This window comes from Phasianus colchicus, chromosome 1 (assembly GCF_987193195.1).
Source record: "Phasianus colchicus chromosome 1, bPhaCol1.hap1.1, whole genome shotgun sequence".
NCBI classification, from domain to species: domain Eukaryota; kingdom Metazoa; phylum Chordata; class Aves; order Galliformes; family Phasianidae; genus Phasianus; species Phasianus colchicus.
Window position 1 is genome coordinate 134649476 of NC_143436.1, and position 22622 is coordinate 134672097.

Genomic DNA, 22622 nt, shown 5'->3' on the forward strand with positions numbered 1-22622 from the left:
AGCCAAAATTAGTTTTTATAAGTTGACATTAAAATATAGAAAGGTTAAATATATGCATGTTTGGGATCCCCTTGAAACCCTTGGAATAAAAGCAGAGATTAATTTTGTCCTTGAATCTTTGAAGCCTGTAATGCAACACAGTTTACTACCCTTCAAATTATTGTCTATCTGTGAATTTTCTTTCAGTTTCAAATGATTTCTATGTTTTCACAATGTTATCTCCTGTACTCACTTCATTCTGTACAGTCACTAACATCCATCTGTACAGAAAACTAATCTCCACAGGCATTTTTATCCAGTACTTTACTGCTACAGGTCTTCAGATGATCACTGCTAGAAACTAATCCCGGGTGCCTTATTAGGGAGTATGTGATCAGCACATAAGCCAGCAAGAGCTATGTTTAAGTCGTAGCAGACATGAATGTGTTAGTGTTAAAGCTAATTTTCCTGCTAAAGAAAGTGCTGTTCAAATTGCCAGAAGAAGGAACCCAAAAGATGCTTAGGAGTCAGTGAGGCTGGGACACCTTTGTCCCACTTCTCAGCTTTCATGACCTTTTCACACTGGTGACTGTGCTACTAGCTGTGTCTGCTTTCTCCTGACAGTGATGCAGTTTGGCAAGGGGAAGTCATGCTGCTATCGGTTTCTGACCAAAGGACAGCAGTGGATCTGGCTGCAGACCCATTACTATATCACATACCACCAGTGGAACTCCAAGCCAGAGTTCATTGTGTGCACACATATGGTGGTAAGGTATGGAAACTCCTGTCAAGCGGTGGGACATAAAGGAGAGTAAGATATGGGCATCCTCACAACTAAAACAAGAACTGTCTTCTATATAACAAAAATGAAGTCTGGGCTCCCTGAATGAAACATGTTCATTGCAGAAAAACAACTGGACTAAGCGTTACTGTATGCTATGCTTCATTTGTTGTCCACAAGCTTAGGAGTAACTGTTGCATTTTTCCATTTTCTGCAAAAATAGGGAACAGAGAGATCCCTCAACCATTCCATTCCTTAAATCCTTATGTGTTGCTTTTTAAGAGATGTGTGGAAGCTTTTCAGTGAAGTTACAGAGTAGCCTTAGGATGTGAATTTGACCTCATCTGTTTAATCCAGTTCTTGATTTCAAGAAGATAGGTAGAGAAAGAAATGAAAATTAAAACGTAATCTTTCAAATGCTTTCATCTGATGCAAGTGAGTTTTTAAACTGTTCATTTAACCTGTAAAATTTTACAGTAATTCGTTTCTCTATTTGCTTGAAGCACATTTTATGACTACTACTTTGATCCACAGAAGTGTATTTTACATTCAGTTATGCAGATGTGCGGGTGGAGAGGAGACAGGAGATGGGCTTGGAAGAAGTGTCCTCAGAGGTTGTGTCCTCAGCACTAAAGGTACAGTGAGAAAAGTTTTTTTCATGAATACATGTAGGAATCACAACTTTTTCCTATGCTAACATCACTGACGACTTCAACACTGTCTTTCTGGGTAGGTTCCCTAACAAGTTCAGGATTCATTGGCTCACTTGAATAATTTTAAATTAAATTGGATACATTCATTAAAGCTCACCTCAGCAAGCTCATTGGACAGCACATTAAGTAGGTGCTGCTTGGAAGGAACATTGACACTGGTGCCCAGGTCTTCTGTTGGCCTCCCTGAGATTAGTTCTGCTCAAGTCATAAAGGCCAGACAAAGAACCGAGTCTGCAAGTATTGGTAGATGCATTTTGAAATGTTTTTCCCCTGACAGATGCAATAGCTATTCTCTTTTTTGTTTGTTTTAGGACAGTGGCTCCAGCTTGGATCCTGAACAGCACTTTAATGCGCTTGATATTGGTGCCTCAATCCTCAGTGCTAGCCGGACACCCTCGGTGTCATCCAGGAGTTCACCAAAATCTTCCCACACACCCAAGTCTGACCCAGCAAGTGAGTGGCTTTCCTAGGTTGCTGCATTATTTTACATTTAGCCAAGTTATAGAACGTGTGTCTATATGCCACAGCTGCTAATGTAATAGTTATTGTTGAGGTATTGATAATACATGTGTTTCACTGACAATGAAGTGCAATGGTAATGTACAAGAAGGAAGGTCTAATGTAACCATGCATACACTGGAAAATGAATATCAGGACTAGCCATGAGACTTGCTGTTTAGATCTGTTATGAAAGTAAGGACTTGTGTCTTCAGATTTGAAGATGCCTGTATGAGCAATGGAAGGCCTCTCCTGACTTACTTGAGTAATAGCAGCTGAAGGTGAGAATTCTTCTGGCCAAGATTCAGGATGCTCCAGCCATGACTTGGGTACACCTTATGTGCACTTTCTCCTTCTTGGCCTGGAACAAAAGCCAGTGAGCTAAATCCAGTTATTCAGTCCATACAAAGGGAGCTTTTGGGTCCTTTTCTTCTGCTTGTTGGAGCATAGACCATAATCTGTCTCTGACTTTTGTCTTTGCCCAAACACTCCTTATCAGTTTAATTCTACTGCCATTGAAGCCAACAAGAACAGCCTCAGCTCCAGCTGGGATTCAGCCAGGCTATAATCATTTTTAGCTAGGTCTCATAATCTTGACTTCCAGTGGCGATGATTTGCAGTTTGTGAGAACTCACCAGAAATCACTTTTCTTGCAGCTACACCAACAAAGCTGACTGCAGAGACAAGCACTCCCTTGCAAAGAACATCCAGCACGCAGCAGGACTTATCTACACACAGGCTCAGCCAGCCTACCGCTCTGCAGGTAACTTCCAGAGGACCATAGGGACAGGCAAAAGGCAGAAGGCATGTGTCATGTATGCAGTTTAGCAAATCCGAACAACTTGCACAAATGCCAGGGCATTAGAAGAAACACAGAATTTAAAGGAGCCAAACTTATAAATAAAGTTTTGCTTTGTTTGTTTTGCTTTGTTTTTAACCTAGGCTTCCTTGCCTTCTCAACCTTCATGTGAGCTTCTCCCACAGCAGTTGCTGCCTCAAGCAACTTTGCAAAGTCAGCCTGCACCACTGGCACAGGTTAGTTGGGGGGTGGGAAGTGGAATAGGTCACTTACCTCTCTCCTGCTGCTTTCTCCCTTCATCTAATAAATAAATTCATTACAGGAGTCCAGGCTCCTGAGGGTTTTTAGACAATCTCTTTAGTAGCTAAAATCAAAAATCCACCAGCTCTCAAACTCTTAAAACACTGTGGGAAAGTAATCTGAACTGTACACTTGTGTGTTTAACTATTTTTCTGCATACATTCTCAGCAGAAGTCCAAGTGCATATAGGTTCATACATCTACTTCGCAGGATAACAGAAAGCAGAGATGGGAAATCAGTTTTCAACTTTGCTTCTGTGTAATCACATCCCTTCAGAATCAAGGTCACAATGAGAATTAAAAAAACAAAAGCTAACAAAGGCCCTCCTAAAACACCTGTTTGGCTGCATGGAGGCAGAACCAGCCAGCAGTAATGAGCACACTAAGAGCACAGTAGCACCCATTTTGTGAGTGTGCCAGCAACAGCAGGACATGTTCCAGACTAACAAATTCCTCCACTTAAATCTTTAAGCCTGTATCTCACATGTGTGTGATGGCTCAGAAAGCCATCTCAGTGTCTTATTTGGTTGGGTTGATGGTTGACAATTGGACAAGATGATCTTGGTGATCTTTCCCAACCTTAATGATTCTATGATTCCATGATTTGCAGTAGATTTTGAAGGAGCAAATTGGAGCACCGTGTTCCCATCTCATTGTTTGTGCCCTGTGGTTGTGCTGTGATGAGTGTCCCATCACCCTCTGATTTCAGAAATGACAGAGTCCTGGCCCTAAGCTGCTGCTGCTGTTTGCACACTGTCTTCTCTTGCAAGATCTCAGTGCTTCTTCCAGTAACATAAAAAACATAAGAAGTCCTGAGGATCCCTGCTTTAAAATAACAAATTCTCATTTATCTTTTGTGTTTAATATTCTTTTCACAATTCCACACCAGCATGCAGTGAAGGAACAGCATATCAATTACCTGCTCTGAGCAGTCATTTTCTTTTACAAATATCCCTCTCCTTTACTCATTAATGCACTTCTAAACATCAATTAGCTTATTTATTGTAACCCTGTGCATGTTCTGCATGACTTTTTTTCTGCTTTCCTTTCTTCCATCCTGCAACCCTTGCTGGAGGGATGCTTTCTGGTTGTTAACCAAAGGCTCTGCCACCTCCCTGTCCCAGCACAACACTTTTTGGTGCTGCAGCTCCATCTTCACCACCAGACTGTGGTGCTGTTCTGTTGCATGGCCACAGGTGCAGCCCTGATTGGCAGTTTCTGAACTGGGAGAAGCAAACTTTGCCCACTGAATGAACATTAAAGCACTAGCTGCTGCCTGCATGTAAATGGTTCACATTAAATGAAGTGCTCCCTATTAGAATATTTGTTTGTTTGTCTCCCTCATTGTAATAAATCCCCTGCAACACAGCGGATGCTGATGACTGAATAATAATCAGCACTAATAATTCCATTTGGGATTGCGCAGGTGTTTGGTAGCAGTGAGAATGAACAAGTTGTTCCATGAACCTCAAAGCCAGTGAAACCTGGCTTGCAGGCCCTCTGCCCTGCAGGGCTTTGCACTGGGGGGTTCTCCTTTTTACTGCCTGGCCAGAGCTCACATGGCATCACAGCAGCACAGTGGTGTTGAGGCTCTCACAACTCTGCTGCGTGTCTCCAGCATCGGGCAGTAGGCTTAGAAGTAGGAAGGCAGAAGGAATTGAAAGATTCATTTCATTAGGAAACCAAGCAAAAAATAAATAGTTGCTTTCCTTTACCCAGCTACTGTTTTAATGAAACTTGCAGGAACAGAATGTCTTTGAGGCATCTGTCCTTCTGCTCAGCACACTGCAAATGGGGAACACCTCACCTTGAAAGGTTCTGTAGGGATCTTTTTCTCCCTTGATTAAACTGTGATCCTCTGCAATTATAGATATCTCACAGGTTAAGTTTGTCATGTTTGGCTGTACCTGGAAGCTGGTACCTGTACCATGCACTTTTCTGAGGATCCCAAGAAGTTTGCAGTTACCTAAGTGAGATGAATGTCAACTTTATCTGATGCTAATGGCAAAGTTAAAGCTGTGCCGTGCTTTGTTGTGGAACATTTTGAGTTAAGCTATTTTAATGTATCATATAATTACAGACTTCTTCCTTAATCAGTAGAGCAGCTGATGATCTTGAGATAAATACTTTGTGGTGCAGGTCAATTGCTGTTAGTTTCTCACTGCACAAAAACAATAGAAGCTTTGTAGTCACAGGGATCAATGCAAGAATTATCAATAAACTTTGGTCTTAGAGTAGGAAAAAGCAAGGAAGGAGTTTCTCATCCTTTTCTTTAGCGGCTCTCATCTGGTAGACCAGCTAACTGCTGTTGCTGTTAAGTGGGAAACAAAAAGACAATACTAAACAAATATGTTACACATAAAAGATGCTGAATCAAATAATGGACTAAAGATTTAAAATCAACAGCAATACATTTTTGTACGCTTCACCAACCAGCACAGAGCTACAAAAACAGCCACGGGAACAACACGCCACCTTCGAGTTCAACAAGTCATAGCAAAATGCCTTCTTTCTTCTTTCTTTTTTTCTGGATGCTCCCAGCTCTGTGTCTTTTCAAAGAGATTTTAGATTCTTGGATGCCCTGATAACAGAATAGCACACTGATTTTTTTTAAGCCATAACACTGTGGGTTTTTCTCAAAGTGTGTTTTTTACTTTTGGAATATGAGCTTGTGCAAAGCAACAATTCCAAAGCCAATTAAAGTAATAATGAATTTTGGTGGACATTGGGTCATACCTGTAAACACCAAATAAAATGGGGATTTTTTGGCCATGTTGTCCCTCTGTGCTTATGGAGTCATTACACTTGGTGCGAGGCATTGCTGCTATGGAGGCTGCACTTTCTTCTTGACCCTTATTAGTGATCTGCATTCTACATTATTAGTTAGAATAGCCTTTCTCCCACTGAGCTGAGCTATTTGTTTTACGTCACGTATAAAAATAGCTTAATGAGTATTTCTTGCAGTTTGGCCACTACACAGTGGCAGAAATCTAAAAAATGTTTCCTGTGGTGAACTGTGGCATAATCTTACAGTATGTAAACAGCAGAATAAAGCATTGCACCACAGCTATTTCTGCATGGAAGAAGTTGGTAAAACGCATTTGGAATATACAGTTATGCTGTGCTAAGGGCTCCAAACTACAAGCCAATGATAAAAATGCACTCATTTACCATTCATTTAAGATGCTCTTGATATTCTAAAGCAGCGTACTCTCAGAAACAGGCATTCTGATAATTCCCTAACAGAACAGGGTCAGTTGTAAGCAGATCACTGTAAGTGAAGCAATTTAATATATGGGCATAAAATTGAAAATAGAAAAGATTTATCTCTGCCTAGATGGTAGTATATTATGAACACACACTTTAGTCCTTTGACTTTGCTTTGCAGCCAAAAAACCAATAACTTCTTACAGAATGATGTTGCATGAAGGCTTGTTTTCTTGTAAAGACTCATTTTTCTTCCTTTTTTCTAGTTCTCTGCCCAGTTTAGCATGTTCCAGACCATCAAGGACCAGCTAGAGCAGCGAACACGGATCCTGCAGGCCAACATCCGCTGGCAGCAGGAGGAGCTCCAGAAGATCCAGGAGCAGCTCTGCCTGGTTCAAGATTCCAGCGTTCAGGTGCGTTGCTGCTGGGAGGGCCAACCAATCTCCCATGAAGCACTTCATAGGGCTGGCAATTTAAATTAGCCCCAGGGCCTAAGTGCACTGGTGTCCAAGCTTTTCACTTTCATGGGTTGCATTGAGTAAAGAGGAATTGTCCTGGGCCACGTACCATTAGGATGCTCCATAAGTAATCCCTATTTATTTCCATGGTAAATACAACCCATACAAAGAACACAATAACACTGTTCGATAGAGCAAATTCTTTGCTACAAAACACTATTTTTCACCATAGTTACCACCAGTAGTTACACATTTTCACCAGCTATGAAGAAGTGCAGCTAAAAATCTGCATCAGAGGAGGTGACCCACTGTTCCACAGGTGCTATGATGGCGTCGCTGCTGATACACACCACCCACCACCTCACTGTGGTGATATATTTAGTAAAATGGGACTTATGAAAGTCCAGTAGAGAGACATGGTCAGATTTTTGAATTAAATATCTGATTGCAACTCTATACATTCCACTTGAAAATTTTCGGTTAATGTATTTGTGCTGATTGAAAATGGAGTTGCAAATATACCAAAACACTGATGATTTTTCTTTGCAATCTTGAAACCTGCTCTCAAATTCCTTTATCACAATGGAAAGCACGGCTGCATACTTTTTGCTGTTCACAAGACTGCATTAAGCCAATCCATAACATTATTTACCACAATTTGAGTTAGCACTGCATTGCACCCCATACCGTGGTTTCAGCCCAGATATGGTTGATAGCACACAGTTTGGTCCTTGCTGAGTGATGGCTGTGCACCCGAGCAGGAAAAGCCACTGCCTTTATAGTGAGGGGTAGGGTGGCTAGGGGGTGAGCTGCACTGAGAGCTGTGCCTAGCCACATGCAGCCCATGGGCCATGGGTTGGACATGCCGGGGCTATGGCATGTAGACATGAGAAAGCCAACTCATCTGAATGAGGATTTTCCCCTCTGAAAGCCTCTTGAGTAGCCTACGTCAGGAAAGATTAAGAGCTCTCTGGAAGAAGAGAAGAAAGAAATATCTCAACCATAGTGATGGGGGAAAGAGTTTGAGTCATTTACACTGATGTTTTAATACTTTATCTACTGAGCCTTCTGAGTGAGCAGCTGTAATGGAAACATGTTCATGTTCATATTCAGCACTGATTGTATCTCTCCAGTTCATTAGTTTCCATCAATCCACTGCGTGTTTCATGGGGACATCAAGGGTGCTCAGTACCGCATCTGTCTCTCCCTCAGCCACCAGCCCTCCTTCAGGCACTCCTGAAGTGCTCATCTCTTTCATGAGATCACTCATTCCCTATTTTCCCGACCCTACCACAGCTGGGACACAGAGCACAGGAGTCGAATTCCCTTCTCATATTAAAACCTCCAAAAACCTCTGCTGCTGTTCATTCCTTTCCAGCTGGGAAGTGTCTAAATGCATTTGTCACTGGGCCAGCCCAAGCCTTTAGGGTGAAACTGACTGGGGCTGCTGTCCTTATGTCTTTGATATCTTCTGCACAGAGCTGGTACAATGTCTGCTTTGTACTACCCCTGACCCCTACTGCACCAGCAAGTTCAGTTTAGTACATCTCAGGTTTTTTTTAATGACAAATGTAAGAAATCATCCACTTTTATGGAAGTTTCCTAAAAGCAGGTTGATTACTGCTCTGTTCTTTATTATGTAACTATAAATACCAGGTTAAATGACCCTTGCTAGAAGTGTTGCACTGGGGACCCACTGTGAGCATTGTACTAACAAGATTTTTAGAAGACAAGCTCTGCCACAGAAATTAAGGTCTCAAAAACATTTTAAGCACAGGATGAAAACATGGGACCTGGTGAAGCCAATGGGAAATTTGCTTCTGACTTGCACAGAAATAGAATCTCACCTCTCATCAGCACCTGTGAAATGCATTTTCATGCATTAAAACCATTTGGGATCGTATGTTTAGGCAATTAAGGGATTGATGAAGCCAAATTTGAAACTTTGCCACCTAAGATACTGCACTTGCACTACTATAAGGCAGCACAGCAGAAGCAGGGCTCCCTGTTTCTGGTTCCATATAAACATACAGGCAGACCAGGCTTAATTTCAGTGTATTTCTTCTATTGGTTCTGGAATGGCATTGACTAGCAGGAAAGAGAAGTCCCTCTGCAATTGTCCAGAATATTCAGAATCTTGGCATGTGTCTGAAAGCTATTATTGTTATTATGAATATCAAGAGACATGATATTTTCATTTCTTCTTCTAATTGTGCAAAAAAACATACCTCTCCCTCTGTGAAGTCTTCAATATTTATATACCCTGATCCTTTTTTTCCCTTTTTTACATAATCCAGGCAAAAATAGAAAATGAGAGCACCTTCTTACACACAGGAAAGAGATTTTGTTTTTGAATAGTTGGATGGGGAGGGTCCTCCTGTTCTGGGATCAGAGTGCTTCACAGTCTCCCCAGACCAATCTCAAGAGGCAGCAAGCTATGAGCAGTCACACTTTTACTTCTCCTGCTTTCTCTACACTGAAAAAAAAAAAAAAGAAATAAATTACCATGCCTTTACAAGGATGGAGTGGGTCTGGGGATTAGCTCTGTCGTACTTGGCTAGGGGCAATTTAAAATAAAACCTCACAATTTCACTTGTAGCACTTTTGTGACTCACAGGAGGTTGGGATTAAAACTGTGGAATCGGAAATCTAGCCATGTGCTCTGCCAAACAGATTTCATCACTGAGGGAGCTGCATGGCTGCAGACATCAACCAGTGTCTGTTAACAAGGTTAAAAAGCATAGCAGCAAACAGAAGAGCCTTACTGTTGAGCAGATTTCTGGTCTTCTTAATATTCCACGGAGAGAATAGGGCTGTGCTGGTTGTGAGCACAGGGGAGTGCCGTGGGCTGGCCACAAAGGGGGAAGCGTTCCCTGGTTTTCTCTCATTAGCTCCTTTATTAGCATATTGTCCCGAAGTGTACAGGTAGCACCGTGGAGAATTAAGCCCAATTTCCACTTCCTTCAGAGGTCTTTAAAAGTGTAGTGCAGCACTTCACCAAGAAGCACTTTCCCAACCAGAAGGATGTCAAGCTCAATTGTCCACATTTGTAACTATTTCCAAGAGCCTCGCGCAATGAAAGATGAAACTAGCAGGAGGGCCATAGGCCCTGAACAAAGTGCTCAAAACCCTATTAAGTCCTTGGTACTGCTCTCCTGACCAACAAAAGCATTAAGGGCAGCAGCAGCAGGAGTAACCTCAGAAGTCTGAAGGATGCCGTGTCTGTGCCAGATTTGAACAGTCTGGCTAATGAATTGCGGACGGAAAGGAAGGCAGAAAGAAGAGCAGAGACTGAGCAGCATGCAAGAAGTAAAAATGAGAGCATACATAGCCACCCATAATTTGCAAGCCAGTCTCTCTTCAAAGGCAGTGAATCTCAGATCCCCAGTGCTGCACCTCTCTCCTCTACAGGTATTTTACTGAGGGAGCCCTGATTCTTATAACGATGAGCTGTCATCACCTGATTATGCAGCAAAGAGTCAAAGAGCTGTCTCCCTCGCATCTTGCCAGAGTGATTCACCCATTAGCAGCAGAGACCGACTACCGCAACAAGTGTCAGAGGGCCCCTTCCCTCTCTTGCAGCTTTGCAGTGTATGTTAATAAGCTGGCCAATTAAAAAATATTTGTAAGATGCTTCTCTGGTTTTGCAGTCCACAAAATAAGGCACGAGACATGTCATTATTGGCAGTGCAGTTATGGGGCTGCTGGTTTATCTGTTTGGATTTGTTCCGTCTGGAAAAGATTTCTTTCCTTTATTATGGGGTTTCTGTTGCTATTTAAAGCTGCAGTGTTTCAGAGGAATTCAGGCAGGACTATCACAAGAGATACATTATGAAAAAACTGTTTTGTACAAATGGAGTACATTTTTGCTTTCAGGCTTAACTTGCAGGTAGCAGCTCCCTGCTTCAATACTCTCTCAAGTTAAGTTTTATTTTATGAGGTGTTTTGAGTCTTCCAGTTCTGTAGGGATAAAGGTTAAATGATACCATTGCCTCCTGCCCTCAGCTTGTTTTTCCAGGACATTTATGTTCAGTCAGTAATAATGCTGCTTTGTCCATTTTAACTCAACAGAGAGCATCCCTCGATATGAAACACTCATAGACCTGTCAGTGTGTGAACACATGAACAAAAGAAATTGGTTTACTGCAATAAACTTGGTTGTAAATTCATAGTGTGGCTGCCAACTGCGGACATTCCTACCCAGTGGCACACTCTGGTAATTGCAAAGTAGGTTACTCTGCTTCCTGTCAAGGATAAGCTACTTAGTCTTTGCCTTGAAGTAAGGCAGGCACACAGGCAGTTCACTGCAGAGTAAGTCATCTGCTGCAAGTTCCAGCCTGTCCAACTTTTGCACTGATGGATACTGAGTTTGCATTGGATGGACTTAATATTTCACCAGCATTGTGCACCATATCCAGGAAGGATGCTTAAGATGTTGCTCCTTAAGGTCATACCTTGTGCCAGTCTTGTCAGGAACAGTGGGCTCACAGTCCACGTGACATGTTTGGAAACAGGCCAATTGCTCTGCCTCCTCTGAATTTTACATCAAACATTTTATATCAACGGAGAGTGGTTTCATTGCTGGAGTTAATCAAGTTCATTTACCAAACGTGTCCAAAGCTGAGCTTCTATATAACAAAAATAAACAAGAAAATGAATTTTCATAATTTCTGCCTTTGATTTATTCATAATAAGACCTATTTACTTGGCAGAAGTTGCAAGACCATCTGTCTTTCTGGTATGTAATGGCTCCAAACCCAGCGAGCAGTGTTTTTAAAAGAAAACACTTGGAGCTAATTTCAGACCTGCTGCAAGCAGCCACAACTCTGTGACTTGACCCATTTATTTCTGTCAAGCATCTCTGAGATTAGCCTGCAGGACCTGAAACACACCACACCATTTCTTTAAGCCCATTAACATTTTCATTAATTGCCCACTTCTCTCATTAAAGTAACTGATTAAAGTAAGATTTGTCTCTACCTTGCTTCTGAGTAAAATCTTGGCGCACAGAGATTCATTATATTTGAATAAAAACTATGTTTTTAAAGCTAGATAAATAAGCACAAATATGGTAGATCGGCCCGCACTTACGCAGAGAAAATCAATGCATTGTGTCGGTTCTTTGGAGAAAGGTGTGGGTTTTTTTCCAAAAGAAATGACAGGGGACATGATAGTTTAGGGAATTGCTAATATAGCAATAAGCTGCATAAAGGTGTACTAATTACTGGGTGTATCTCAGACGTACTGCTATGCGTGAGACTGATGGATGAATAATGAAGAGAATAATTGTGATTCTGATTTCATTTAAACTCTCGGTAGCTCCACTTATATTAATGGAGTTCCACACTTGTAGTATTGGTGTGGGACCACAATCAGAGCCAAAAATGCCTTCAACTACTTTGGAAGCGTCGCTTTGTACAGTCCTTGGTGGCAAGAGGATAGATTTGAAATATTGCGAAGATATCTTGTAGCATTAATTATTAATAGTTTTAAAAGATGTCTTTTTCTTTTGTATAGCTCTAGTAAAAGAAATAGCCTCTAGGAAAGCAAAAAGATTCCAAAGCCCTGCAACTTTTGAAGAAGAAAGATTCATCTTGCAGTGCAAGAATGGAGAGTACATCATGTACAGAAGGGCTTCTAGTTCTCCTGCACAAGTTGAATGCATGGCATGATTAGGAAGAACACCAGGTGACAGCTACCTGATGGGAAATCAGATAAATGACAGCGACTGCCTGTTTACACATCTCCTCAATGATAAGGACACAGTCATTCAACACGGACAACTCTGGCCTTGCTGTGGCCTCATTAAATACGTTCAGCGATCCAACTGTATAGAAGGTGTTGAATTTTCTGAGACAAATTCAATAGCAGCCTTGCCTGAAAGACAAGCTGATTTGTTGAAAGGAAAAATGAAAGGATTAAAAAGACATGGAGTTACTCTTTGCTTTCTGGTCAGGGTGCCCCAGAATATGACAAATGCACAGTGAACTGCTCTCAGAAAGGCCCTGCCTGCCCCATGGAGTGAAGGCTTTTACTTTCAGGATACATTTCACAAGTAATGATGCACTTTTAGAAGAAGAAAGAAAGAAAGAAACCAGAGACAGCAGAATCGTTAATATAGGAAATATGTGATTTTCAACTAACAGTAAATGCATGGTGAATTCAGAGCTGTGATTACTTATCTCTAGATTTAAATCCGTCACCTTCGTTATTTGTAACAATTGGCCTACGTCAATAAAACATCTGCCCCGTTCTTTTCCAGATGTTCCTGCAGCAGCCAGCAGTGTCCTTGAGCTTCAGCAATATTCAGCAGTCAGAGCCACAGCCGCTACAGCAGAGGCAGGGGGTCATTTCTCAGCAGCAGCTTGTCCCCAGTCCTCAGCTCCCAGGGCAAATTGCATCTCCACAAACACCGAGCCAGCAAGTACTGAGGGAAGCAAGTGTGATATTAAGCCAGGTAATCATTTATTTGACCACAGAAGCATTTATATGGAAAGAAGACACTGAGCTGTTACAAGACAAGCAAGTAGAATCACGTCAGTCCTGCAGTTACGCCTTTCCTTCTCTATTCTTCTGTCTAAGTGCAGACTATATAAAGTGTGTCCCTACAGCATTTACTTCACTTTAGACCCTTTTTTAAGATCTTAGTCAGGAGTTACCCGCTGCCTGCCATGCTGGCATGCTGTTGGAGTGCTTGGATGTTGATGTGAGATGCATGGACTGGGCATGGGGAAATGGAGGTGCAGCATCAAGTATTTCTAACCAAGACCTGTGGGTGTGAGGAGACCTGGCACAGCAGTTCTGTCTTACTGCAGATGTCTGGGCATTTCCTTCTTTGCTCTTCCACCCACCAGCTGTGCCTCCCTTCAAAGGAGCCACAGCCTCTATTGCTGTTGTCAGAGTACACAGTGAAAATGGCTGCACTACGATGAGGTAAGGGCTTAGAGCCCATAGCCTTAGCATTTAGCCTCTTACCGGCCCACATTAACGTAACTGTTTAAAAGTGAACAGATAGAAAGACAATTACATTTTTTCTTAGAAACAGTCATTCAGGTTGGATATTGGGAAAAACTTCTCACAAAAAGCAGTGAGGCAGAGGCACAGGCTGCCCAGGGAGGTGGTGCAGGCACCATCCCTGGAGGTTCTGAAGAACCATGTGGATGTGGCACTGAGGGATGTGGTCAGTGGGCATGGTGGGGGTGGGCAGATGGTTGGACTAGATGATCTGAGAGGTCTTTTCCAACTTTAATGATTCTATGATTCTTTGATTCCCATTGTGGGGCTGTCATGGCAGGGCTAGCCAGGCCTAACACCCAGCCGCCACTCCTTGCTCTCTTGCAGGGCCCAAAAGCAGAGAGGAGCACCGAGCTGACAACAGGCAGCAGCCGTCCGGCTCGCAGCACAGCCACACTGTTCGGCCCCTCCACCCCTCTGTCCCGCCGAGGCCCTGGCCCCAGCTCTGGTCCTGGTGCATCCGCTGCTGGCTGCAGCCATGACCAGCAGCTCAGGTAGGGCACAACACAGACCGCTGCACTGTCTTGAGATGTCCGACGCCTTTTCGTCCGACTCCCTTTGGGAGTGAGGGAGGGGGTGAGGCTCCAGCTCCAACTAAGCGTATGAATCTTGGTTGGAATGTTGCCCAGCATAAAAGGATCTGGGGGTGCTGATCAGCAGATGGCTGAACACAAACCAGCAGTGTGCCCAAAGAGGCCAGCATCACCTGGGCCAGTGTCAGAAACAGTGTGATGAGCAGGTAAGGGAAGTGATTGCCCCTCTGTACTTGGCAGTGGAGAGACTGCACCTTGAGTGCTGTGTTCAGTTTTGGGCCCTCACTACAAGGACGCTGGCTGAGCTGGTCAAACACACACAGAGAAGAGCAGTTAATCTGGAGAAGGGACCAGAAAACAGGAGCAGCTGAGGGAACTGGGGCTGTTTAGTCTGGAAAAGAGAAGACTCAGGAGATCTCATCACTGTCTACAGCAACCTGAAGGGAGGCTGCAGTGAGGTGGGTTTCCATCTCTTTTCTCAGATGACAAGTGATGGGACATGAGGAAATGCTGCCATATCACACCTGGGGGGATTTACCTTGGATATCAGAATTTATTCACAGGGAGGGTGGTCAAGCATTGGAACAGACTGCTGAGGGAAGAGATGTGTGGATGTGTACTAAAGGGATATGGCTTAGCAGTGGACTTGGTATTAGGTTGATGGTTGGACTTGGTAATCTTGAATGTCTTTCCCAACCTAAGCGATTGAACCAAAAAAAAAGACAGTTGGATATTGAGGCAATACAACCCTTTGCCACTGAAGTCCGCAGGAACGATAGAAGTTTCTCTCTCCTGAAACCCAGCACCTCAGATGGGCATACATGTGACCCCAGCTGGAATGCATGGCCCCAGACCTCCACTAAGCAGAGCTGAGGTTACATCTCCTACTCTCAATCTTGTGCCATATCTACAAAAGCATCTTAGTTTTCAAAATAAAGCATTTTTATGGTCTTTCTCTTACAGCAGTATCACTTTTTCTTTTTTCCATGTGCAAGACTGTTGCTCAGCCAGCCTATTCAGCCTATGATGCCCACGTCCTGTAATGCAAGACACTCTTCAGACCTCAGCATGGCTGGATCTCAGGCTAAGTATGTGGCTTGTTAAAGATAAAATGCCGAAGTTATTTTTGAGGGAAAACAGCCTTCTTTAGTAAGATGACAAAATAGATTCAATCAGTCACACGTTATTGTGCTGAGCTTGGTGTCCAGCATCAGGGTCAGCCTCATCTGCTTGGTCACATCAGTAACAATTGCAGAGAGAAACAGAATGTGTCAGTGGTATCTTAAGAAGCCCAGGCTGGGAAGGTTTTCTCCTTTATGCAGCGCTGACTTCAATGCTGGAACTTCCGACCCACAGAAAGTCAGTCCTGACCCAGCTGAAATGACCAGCACCAAGAAGTTCTCCTCCTCTGCATAGAGAAGTACTGGAGTAACACCAATGGAGGAATGCCTAATTTAGAGCAGCAAAGCCAAAAGAATCAACAGGCCCTGCATCAGTGCTCTCTGAAATGCTGCTAAACAAATGGCCTTGTTTCTTTCCATAAACTTTGGGTGAAGGAAGCAGAAACTTTCAGTCATAAAATGCTTTTTTTCCCTTTAGCTGTTTGTTTGTTTGTTTTTGTGGTCACTGTCCTTAATTGTGAGCTGTCAAAATGATCAGTTCTTTGTATGTCATTAAAGTGATTCCTTAAGTTACCTCAGGAATGTAGGTATTCAGTATTTCTTTTTTAAATGCAACTGTTGCTGCTTAAGATTACCTTGAATTAAAACCTTTAGCATACAGATCTGCAGTGGAGATCTGCTTTAAGCCGCTAAATAAACAGGCCTGATCTTCAAACATACCTCTCCCCATTCAAGTGCTCTGCTTTTTCAGAGCTCACATCCTTTCATAAGTGCACAAATCTTAGCCATTTCTGACTAACCCCTAAATTTTGAACAGCTGTTAGAAAACACACAGCACAGTATGATCTCATCACCCATTACAGGATAAACAGAATTAGGCTGGGTTGGCAGTAGCTCCATTGTGGTTTTACCCAGAGCCTTCTGCAAAACAGCACATATTTGGCATTTGCTATGCAAAAGCAGCCTAGCAAGAGGAGCTGAGTGTTTTGTTTTTGGCCTGTCTCTCATTCTAGAGGACTTCTAGAGGCTTCTTGTGTTCTTCTAAAGCACCTTAGAAAGTAATGAAACCTACCCATCCTTCTGCAGAAGATCACCACTCCCACAGGCAGCCATACCAAAGCATAGGCAGCAGAACAGGGCAGAACTCAGCTACCGCAGTTCAGAACTCATCTTATTAATAAAAAATCAAAGGCCATTTGCTTTAATGAGCCTGGGATGTGAACCTGTGGCTGAAGACATGCATAAACCAGAATCTCTAATGAATCTAAAATGTGGTCTGGATTTTGAGGTGCAACGTGCTCTGCCTTGCAAGCCCAGCTCGTAAGTAAAGCAGTGCTGCCAGTGCTGTTGGTTCTCATGTGCACAGATCTGACGCATTGGAATCTTTTACTGAGAATTATTTATGAAGACTATTGATGTCCACCTCGTATCCTAGGAGAAGGTCTTTGTTTATACTGGTTTATTCTTGATTGTTTTCCTTCTTTCTCACACAGATATTCTCAAAACCAACAAATGTTTCAAAGTTTGGAAGTGCAGGCTTCCAGCAGCGGCTCTCCAATCGTTCTGATGGGACAAGCAGTGTTAAACCAAGGGTTTGCCACAACTCCTCCTTCCCAGTCATCCTCCCTGCCACCTATGCAACTCCAGCACCAACAGCATCAGCAACAACGCTACCTGCAGGTAGGGAAGGACAAAGAAGACAATGTGTAAAACACATGCACAGAGTAATGAGGAGAATGGGCTGTGCAAACAGGGCCTGCAGGCCTTGCCAAGCTGTAAGTTTCAGCGGGAGCCTGATCACAACAGAGATGGTCATTTCAGAGATAATGAAATGTGCAAGACACTGATACAGTGTCGTGTACTCTTCCAGTATAGCAAGGGAGCAGTGAGAACAGTCAGACTATTTCAAAGGAAATTACTAATCCTGCATATTGGAAACATAATCAGATTATCTTGGATGTATTAAAAGTGTATTTCTAGATGGAGAAAATTGCTGCCTTAGGATTTATTTTGTACTCTTTATTAAGTACAAGATTTGCTTAGTTTACAAGTCAAAAGATGATTTTTAATTACCAGCACCAACATAAAATGAGATCTGGATCAGATATCCAGATCTCTTCCATAAATTAAAATATTTCTTCAACTCCACAAGGCAAAGAAGATGAATTGGAGCAGATCACCTGGAAGCACCAGGTGATTTGAAGATGAAAAATACCGTGATGTTTTGTTTTGTTTTGTTTTACCTAATTCAGCACATACTAAAGCTAAGGGAAAGGGGGGGAAAGATGTGTTTCTTTAGATGTCTCAAAAGGAGCTGAACTGAGTGTATAAAGCCTGATCATAACTCCACTGGAATCACTGAAAGAGTATCATCGACCTCAAATAATTAAACTGAAAAATGGCATCCTTACAATAGCTGAGAGTTAATGGGGGAAAAAAAAAAAAGAAAAAAAAAAAGAAAAAAGAAAAAAAGGCAGATTCCATTCTTATACAAGCATCTGCAAAATTCACATGGACTTCAACACTGCAAGGTTACAACCTACCATGTACTCACAAAAAGAAAGGGCTAGAAGGGACCTCATGAGGTCTACTAGGATCCCCTGTGTCATTTCTGTTTCATTTCTACTGTCTAGCTATGTCATTTCTGACACTTCTGTCTCAGCTTGTACTTAAACAGACTTTTCAGAATAACCTGCAAGTCTTAGGCAGGGCATGCCTACTGGAAAATCTCGATGCCTAATTGTAATCTTCTTTGCTGCAATTTAAGTCTATTCCTCCTAGCATAGGTAAGCAAACCCCTTGCCAAGCAGACAGCCCAGAAATAAAAGCCAGCAAAAGAGTTAAGTTTTTAAGCATGCTGTACATTGAGGACGACGAGCTCTAACATGTGAAAGAATCAAACAACGAGATGAATTTTATTTTATCTGTAGGTACAAACACCAAGTTCTTTGCACAATGAGCAAACTGATTCTTTGCTCCTGCCATCTTACTCACCACAGCAAGGAAGTATGGGGTATCATCAGACACAGCAGCAGCAACAACTACCAAGAAGAAGCAATAGCTTATCAGAATCATCAAATTTACCACAGCCACTGCGATAGAGTCCCACCAGCACAATCAATGCACGATTAGCTTTAACCAATGGGCACATGGGGCAGGAGAGAAAGACTCTGTACTTACTGTTTCGGCTTTTGCACGAGCCTTTGTTTCACAGCTCTGTGATGCCACAGAGGACAGACTGCTGCACACAGCGCACTGACGGCACGCTGGATTTAGTTTGTGCTGTCTTGTGAGTGCAGCACGTACTGGCAGAGCAAAACAAAGAGGAACACTATCCTGTGCAAGGTCCATCATCACTGGGTGCACAGGGGGAGGAGTTCCAGCTTGGCGTGTTGCTTGGAAAGCTGTCTGGCAATTCCAAAAGACTGTTGACAGACACATGAGGTACATGGCCTTCACTCTTTCAGTTCTTCTTTTGTGTATGAAAAGCACTGCATCAAAGGTCTATTGAGGAGAGAACAAGAGATTATTTTTATTATGATTATTGTTATTATTTTGCACAACTGCACAGAGGACAAAACCTAGGCACTTTCTGTAAAGAGAAGTTTGTTTCCTTATTCTTGTGGCCAAATTAGCACATCCAATGGAAAAGAAAGCCTGGTCATTGGTGAAGATGGTCTACAGCTCATAACCCTTGATTTAGAATCTGAAAAGTATTATGCAGCTTACCCTAACTGTTCTTTGTGACTAAGAACAAAACAACAACAACAAAAAACACTGGACTGTTTTCTATATGAATTGTGATTGCAAAGGTGAACTCAGATTGTAAGCACAATCACGCATCTCTCCCATAATACAAGATGGATCCTTCTTCAAGCTAAATAACTCACTCACTGCAAGTCTCTGAGAAATATGCACTGTGTTTTGGCCCACTGACTCGGGATGCTGCAGACTATTACATATCTCCTTCATTATAACATTTAGGGTTGAATTTTCCTTTGGGGGGGAAAGAAGAAATGCACTTTTCGCTTTTTTTGTATGTTTTCTGTTGATATGTTTCTAAGAAAGATTTTATGTAATTATTAAATAAAAAGTAGTGTATTGTACAGCTGTTGTAATAATGACCTATTTCTATATAAAATAAAATTATATGGAATTATGTGGAAATTATTTTGTATATGAAATATCAACTCATTTCACAAGTATAAAGATTGTGCTTGTGCTTTTTTGTGAGTGGATATTTTGTAATAAACTAATGAATTAGAAATGGTTTTTTTTGTGAATGGTACTACTGTTTCATGCTATATACATCTCAAGCTATTTTTTTTTTCCTTTTAATGATGGACAGTGTCTTTATTTGTAGAATAAAATAAAATAGCCAAAAGGCTTTATTGCAGGACTTGCACACATTTTCCTGTGGCTGTTCAACTACATGATTCACTTCAGATTTTTAGTATTAGCTATAGCCTTACGGGGTATTTGGCATCCAGTTAGCAAAAACAAATATCCTACAGGATCTGGGTATGGCACAGACAATGAGAATGATAGCTTAGGAAGTTAAAATAGCTGCTAGCCAAGACAGCTGGTTTTACATTCTCTTATAACTCTGAAGGCCGTAGCTCTGTACTTCCAACCAAACAGTTTTGGATTGGGACAAAACGCAGGGCACAGCAAACAGTTTACAGCAGTCAGATGTAGCATATTCCCAGGCTTTGAGCCGTGTTCGCTAAGCAGCAGCTTCAGTGCTTAGAGACTTGGCTGTCCTGAGTTTTCTGCTACACCTCTGCTGAATTAGCTAACATACCCTCACTGCATACAGTCTAGTCTCACTTGGGCATCCTTGTGCAGGTTTTTTCATGTTAAATTCAAATTGACAAGATGAAGCAGCCGAAGCACAGATCAGCTTTCCCTCTGCAATTCTGCTGCAGGAGCAGTAAGCTCCAACAAAGAATAAGTGGACAACTAGGTGTAAGAACGTCTTCATCTGCCACAGCAGGTTTGAAGGGATGGCTCCCAGAGCCCCTCAGGACAGCCTGCATCTGCCTGACACAGCCTAACCTTCAAGAGAGCACAAATCATTCTGTCCTTCCCACACTTCTGCATCGGGGATGTCATAGGGCACTTGTGATCATCTCTGACCTCTACAACAGAGAGAACTGGGTTAGGGGCTGCAAATGGTGAAAGTAAACTTTCAGAAAAAGTTCACTTGTCCTGGGTTCTGAAAAGCCTTCCGTAAAAAAAAAAAAAAAAAAAAAAAAAAAAAAAAAAAGCTAAAAATCTCCTGGAGAAAACCTGCTGGCAAAATGTTCGCATGCTTCCACAGCAGGACTGGCTGGCAACAATGATTGGTACACAGGTATTTCAGTTCGTACTGAAGGAAGATGAGAAAATCAAGTATCTGTTTCTAAAAAGTGTAGTAAGACTACATCTGGTATCTAAGAAAACGTTTCTACCACTAGCTTCAGTCACCTCTCCCAGATATCTGAGTCACTGTGCTCACATTTAAGTTCTTACATTCAGTGAAGCAAGAGTGACCCCTCCAGATGAAGATTAAAGCACCAAACCCTAAGGTTCTCTCACCTGATGTCTGAGGAAACTTTTTTCTGTGAACTATAAACAAAGCTTTGTGAAGGCACATTAGCTAAGTAGGGGCTAACTTCATAAATGCCATCCACTTCTGTACAGACTTTTTCTTGGAAACGGAAAGGGAAATCTGTCCATTTTGAAGTCAGAATGTTCATGCAGGGAAGCAGTAATGAAGGAACACGAGCTCTTCAGAGAAAACACCCGTGGAAGCAGCACTTCTTAAGGGCTACAAAGATGGTGAGGGGTCTAGAAAGTAAGACCTGTAGCTGAGGACCCTCGTGCTCAGCGCAGAGCAGAGGAGCTGAGGGGAGGCCTGAGGGGAGGGATGGTGGCTGCAGTTCCTCACAGGGAGCGGAGGGGCAGCGCTGAGCTCTGCTCTCTGTGACAGCGACAGGGCCCGAGGGAACGGCATGGAGCTGTGAGGGAACGGCATGGAGCTGTCAGGGAACAAGATGTCCAGGGCAGTGGGCACGGCCCCGAATGCAGGGAGTACTTGGACAGTGCTGTCAGACATGGGGTTTGAATGCTAGGTGGTATGTGTGGAGCTGGGAGCTGGACTCTGTGATCTTTGTAAGTTCCTTCCAACTTGGGATATTCTATGATTCTATGACTCCTGTACCTCATTTATTATGACAGAAGCCAGAGGAAGAGAAAATCTCTTTGAGAAATTGTTTTACTCTCCCACATCTCTCCTGATTCTCAGTGGTATGCCCGAGCTCAGCCTCAAACCAGCAGAACTGCAGCAGTTAACAGGCTGTCAATAGGGTGGGGTTGCCTTCCCATAAGCTGGCTTACATTGTTGTTTGGAAGGACACAGGGCACTTGTGACAGCAGATTTACGTCAGTATCTCATTTTTCATGCTCTGTCTCATTTCTCCTCTGTACACACATTCCAGATCTGGATTATTGCCCTTGCTCCCTGTTGCATGCACATGGATTGCCAGTCCTCTTTTACAGAGTGGTTTGTTGTTCTGGTGTAGTATAGCTGAGGTCTGCCTTGTCCCACTGGAATTGCTCAGAGCTGGCTATTTCCCTAGGCAGACAGGGAAGTCATCATATGTTGCCCTGTACCAGCTGGTCCCCTTACTGTCTCAGGGATGAGAGGCGCAGATTGAATGGGACACAGTCTACCAGTGGGACAATCTTCAAGCCAAGCCCCTATACAAGGGCCAACTTATAAGAAAGACCCGGAGGCTGTGGATGCCCCATCCCTGGAGGCATTCAAGGCCAGGCTGGATGTGGCTCTGGGCAGCCTGGTCTGGTAGTTGGCGACCCTGCACATAGCAGGGGGGTTGAAACTGGATGATCATTGTGGTCTTTTTCAACCCAGGCCGTTCTGTGATTGTGTGTGACCCCTAAAGATGAATGGCACGTGGGAAGGCAGCACTCAGAGCCCAACACGGAGATGCAGGTGTAAGTTCCTCGGCTATGAGAACCTTTGGCCTAGCAAAAAGCAAACAAGCCAGGTTAGCAGAAGCATGCACCGTGTAGTAGACAATCAGAGCAGCCTATCATTAAAACGCATCCCGTACCTAATATCCTAAACCCGAACCACCTCTTGCCGGAGAGGAGCCTCATCTTAGCCGCCATCGGCCAGAAGCGAGTGCGCATGCGCATCGCGCACCCCTAGCCCT

At 42.9% G+C, this 22622-nt stretch overlaps 1 protein-coding gene and 1 long non-coding RNA gene across 8 annotated transcripts in view; one reads left to right on the forward strand and one right to left on the reverse strand.

Annotated features, from left to right (window-relative positions):
• Nucleotides 1–18589, forward strand: part of NPAS2 (neuronal PAS domain protein 2) — a 97470-nt gene extending 78881 nt beyond the window's left edge. For 4 of the 7 annotated variants that reach the window (XM_031605210.2, XM_090127472.1, XM_090127462.1 and 1 more), the window contains 11 exons: nucleotides 604–751; nucleotides 1314–1395; nucleotides 1785–1926; nucleotides 2628–2734; nucleotides 2914–3006; nucleotides 6543–6689; nucleotides 12997–13191; nucleotides 14076–14242; nucleotides 15277–15369; nucleotides 16896–17082; nucleotides 18333–18589. In XM_031605210.2, coding sequence (XP_031461070.2) covers nucleotides 604–751; nucleotides 1314–1395; nucleotides 1785–1926; nucleotides 2628–2734; nucleotides 2914–3006; nucleotides 6543–6689; nucleotides 12997–13191; nucleotides 14076–14242; nucleotides 15277–15369; nucleotides 16896–17082; nucleotides 18333–18503 — 1532 coding nt within the window. In that variant the 3' untranslated portion in view covers nucleotides 18504–18589. Of the gene's footprint in view, nucleotides 1–603; nucleotides 752–1313; nucleotides 1396–1784; nucleotides 1927–2627; nucleotides 2735–2913; nucleotides 3007–6542; nucleotides 6690–12996; nucleotides 13192–14075; nucleotides 14243–15276; nucleotides 15370–15637; nucleotides 16867–16895; nucleotides 17083–18332 lie in introns of those variants that run through there. The other 3 variants (XM_090127442.1, XM_090127446.1, XM_090127481.1) reach the window with 3 other exon arrangements.
• LOC149920047 (uncharacterized) lies at nucleotides 16946–22609 on the reverse strand. Its single transcript, XR_016460586.1, has 4 exons — nucleotides 22521–22609; nucleotides 18583–18906; nucleotides 18397–18443; nucleotides 16946–17076 (listed from the first exon to the last, which is right to left on the reverse strand). It is a non-coding gene; the product is annotated as an uncharacterized LOC149920047 (long non-coding RNA).
• Between the last annotated feature and the right edge of the window lie 13 nt (nucleotides 22610–22622).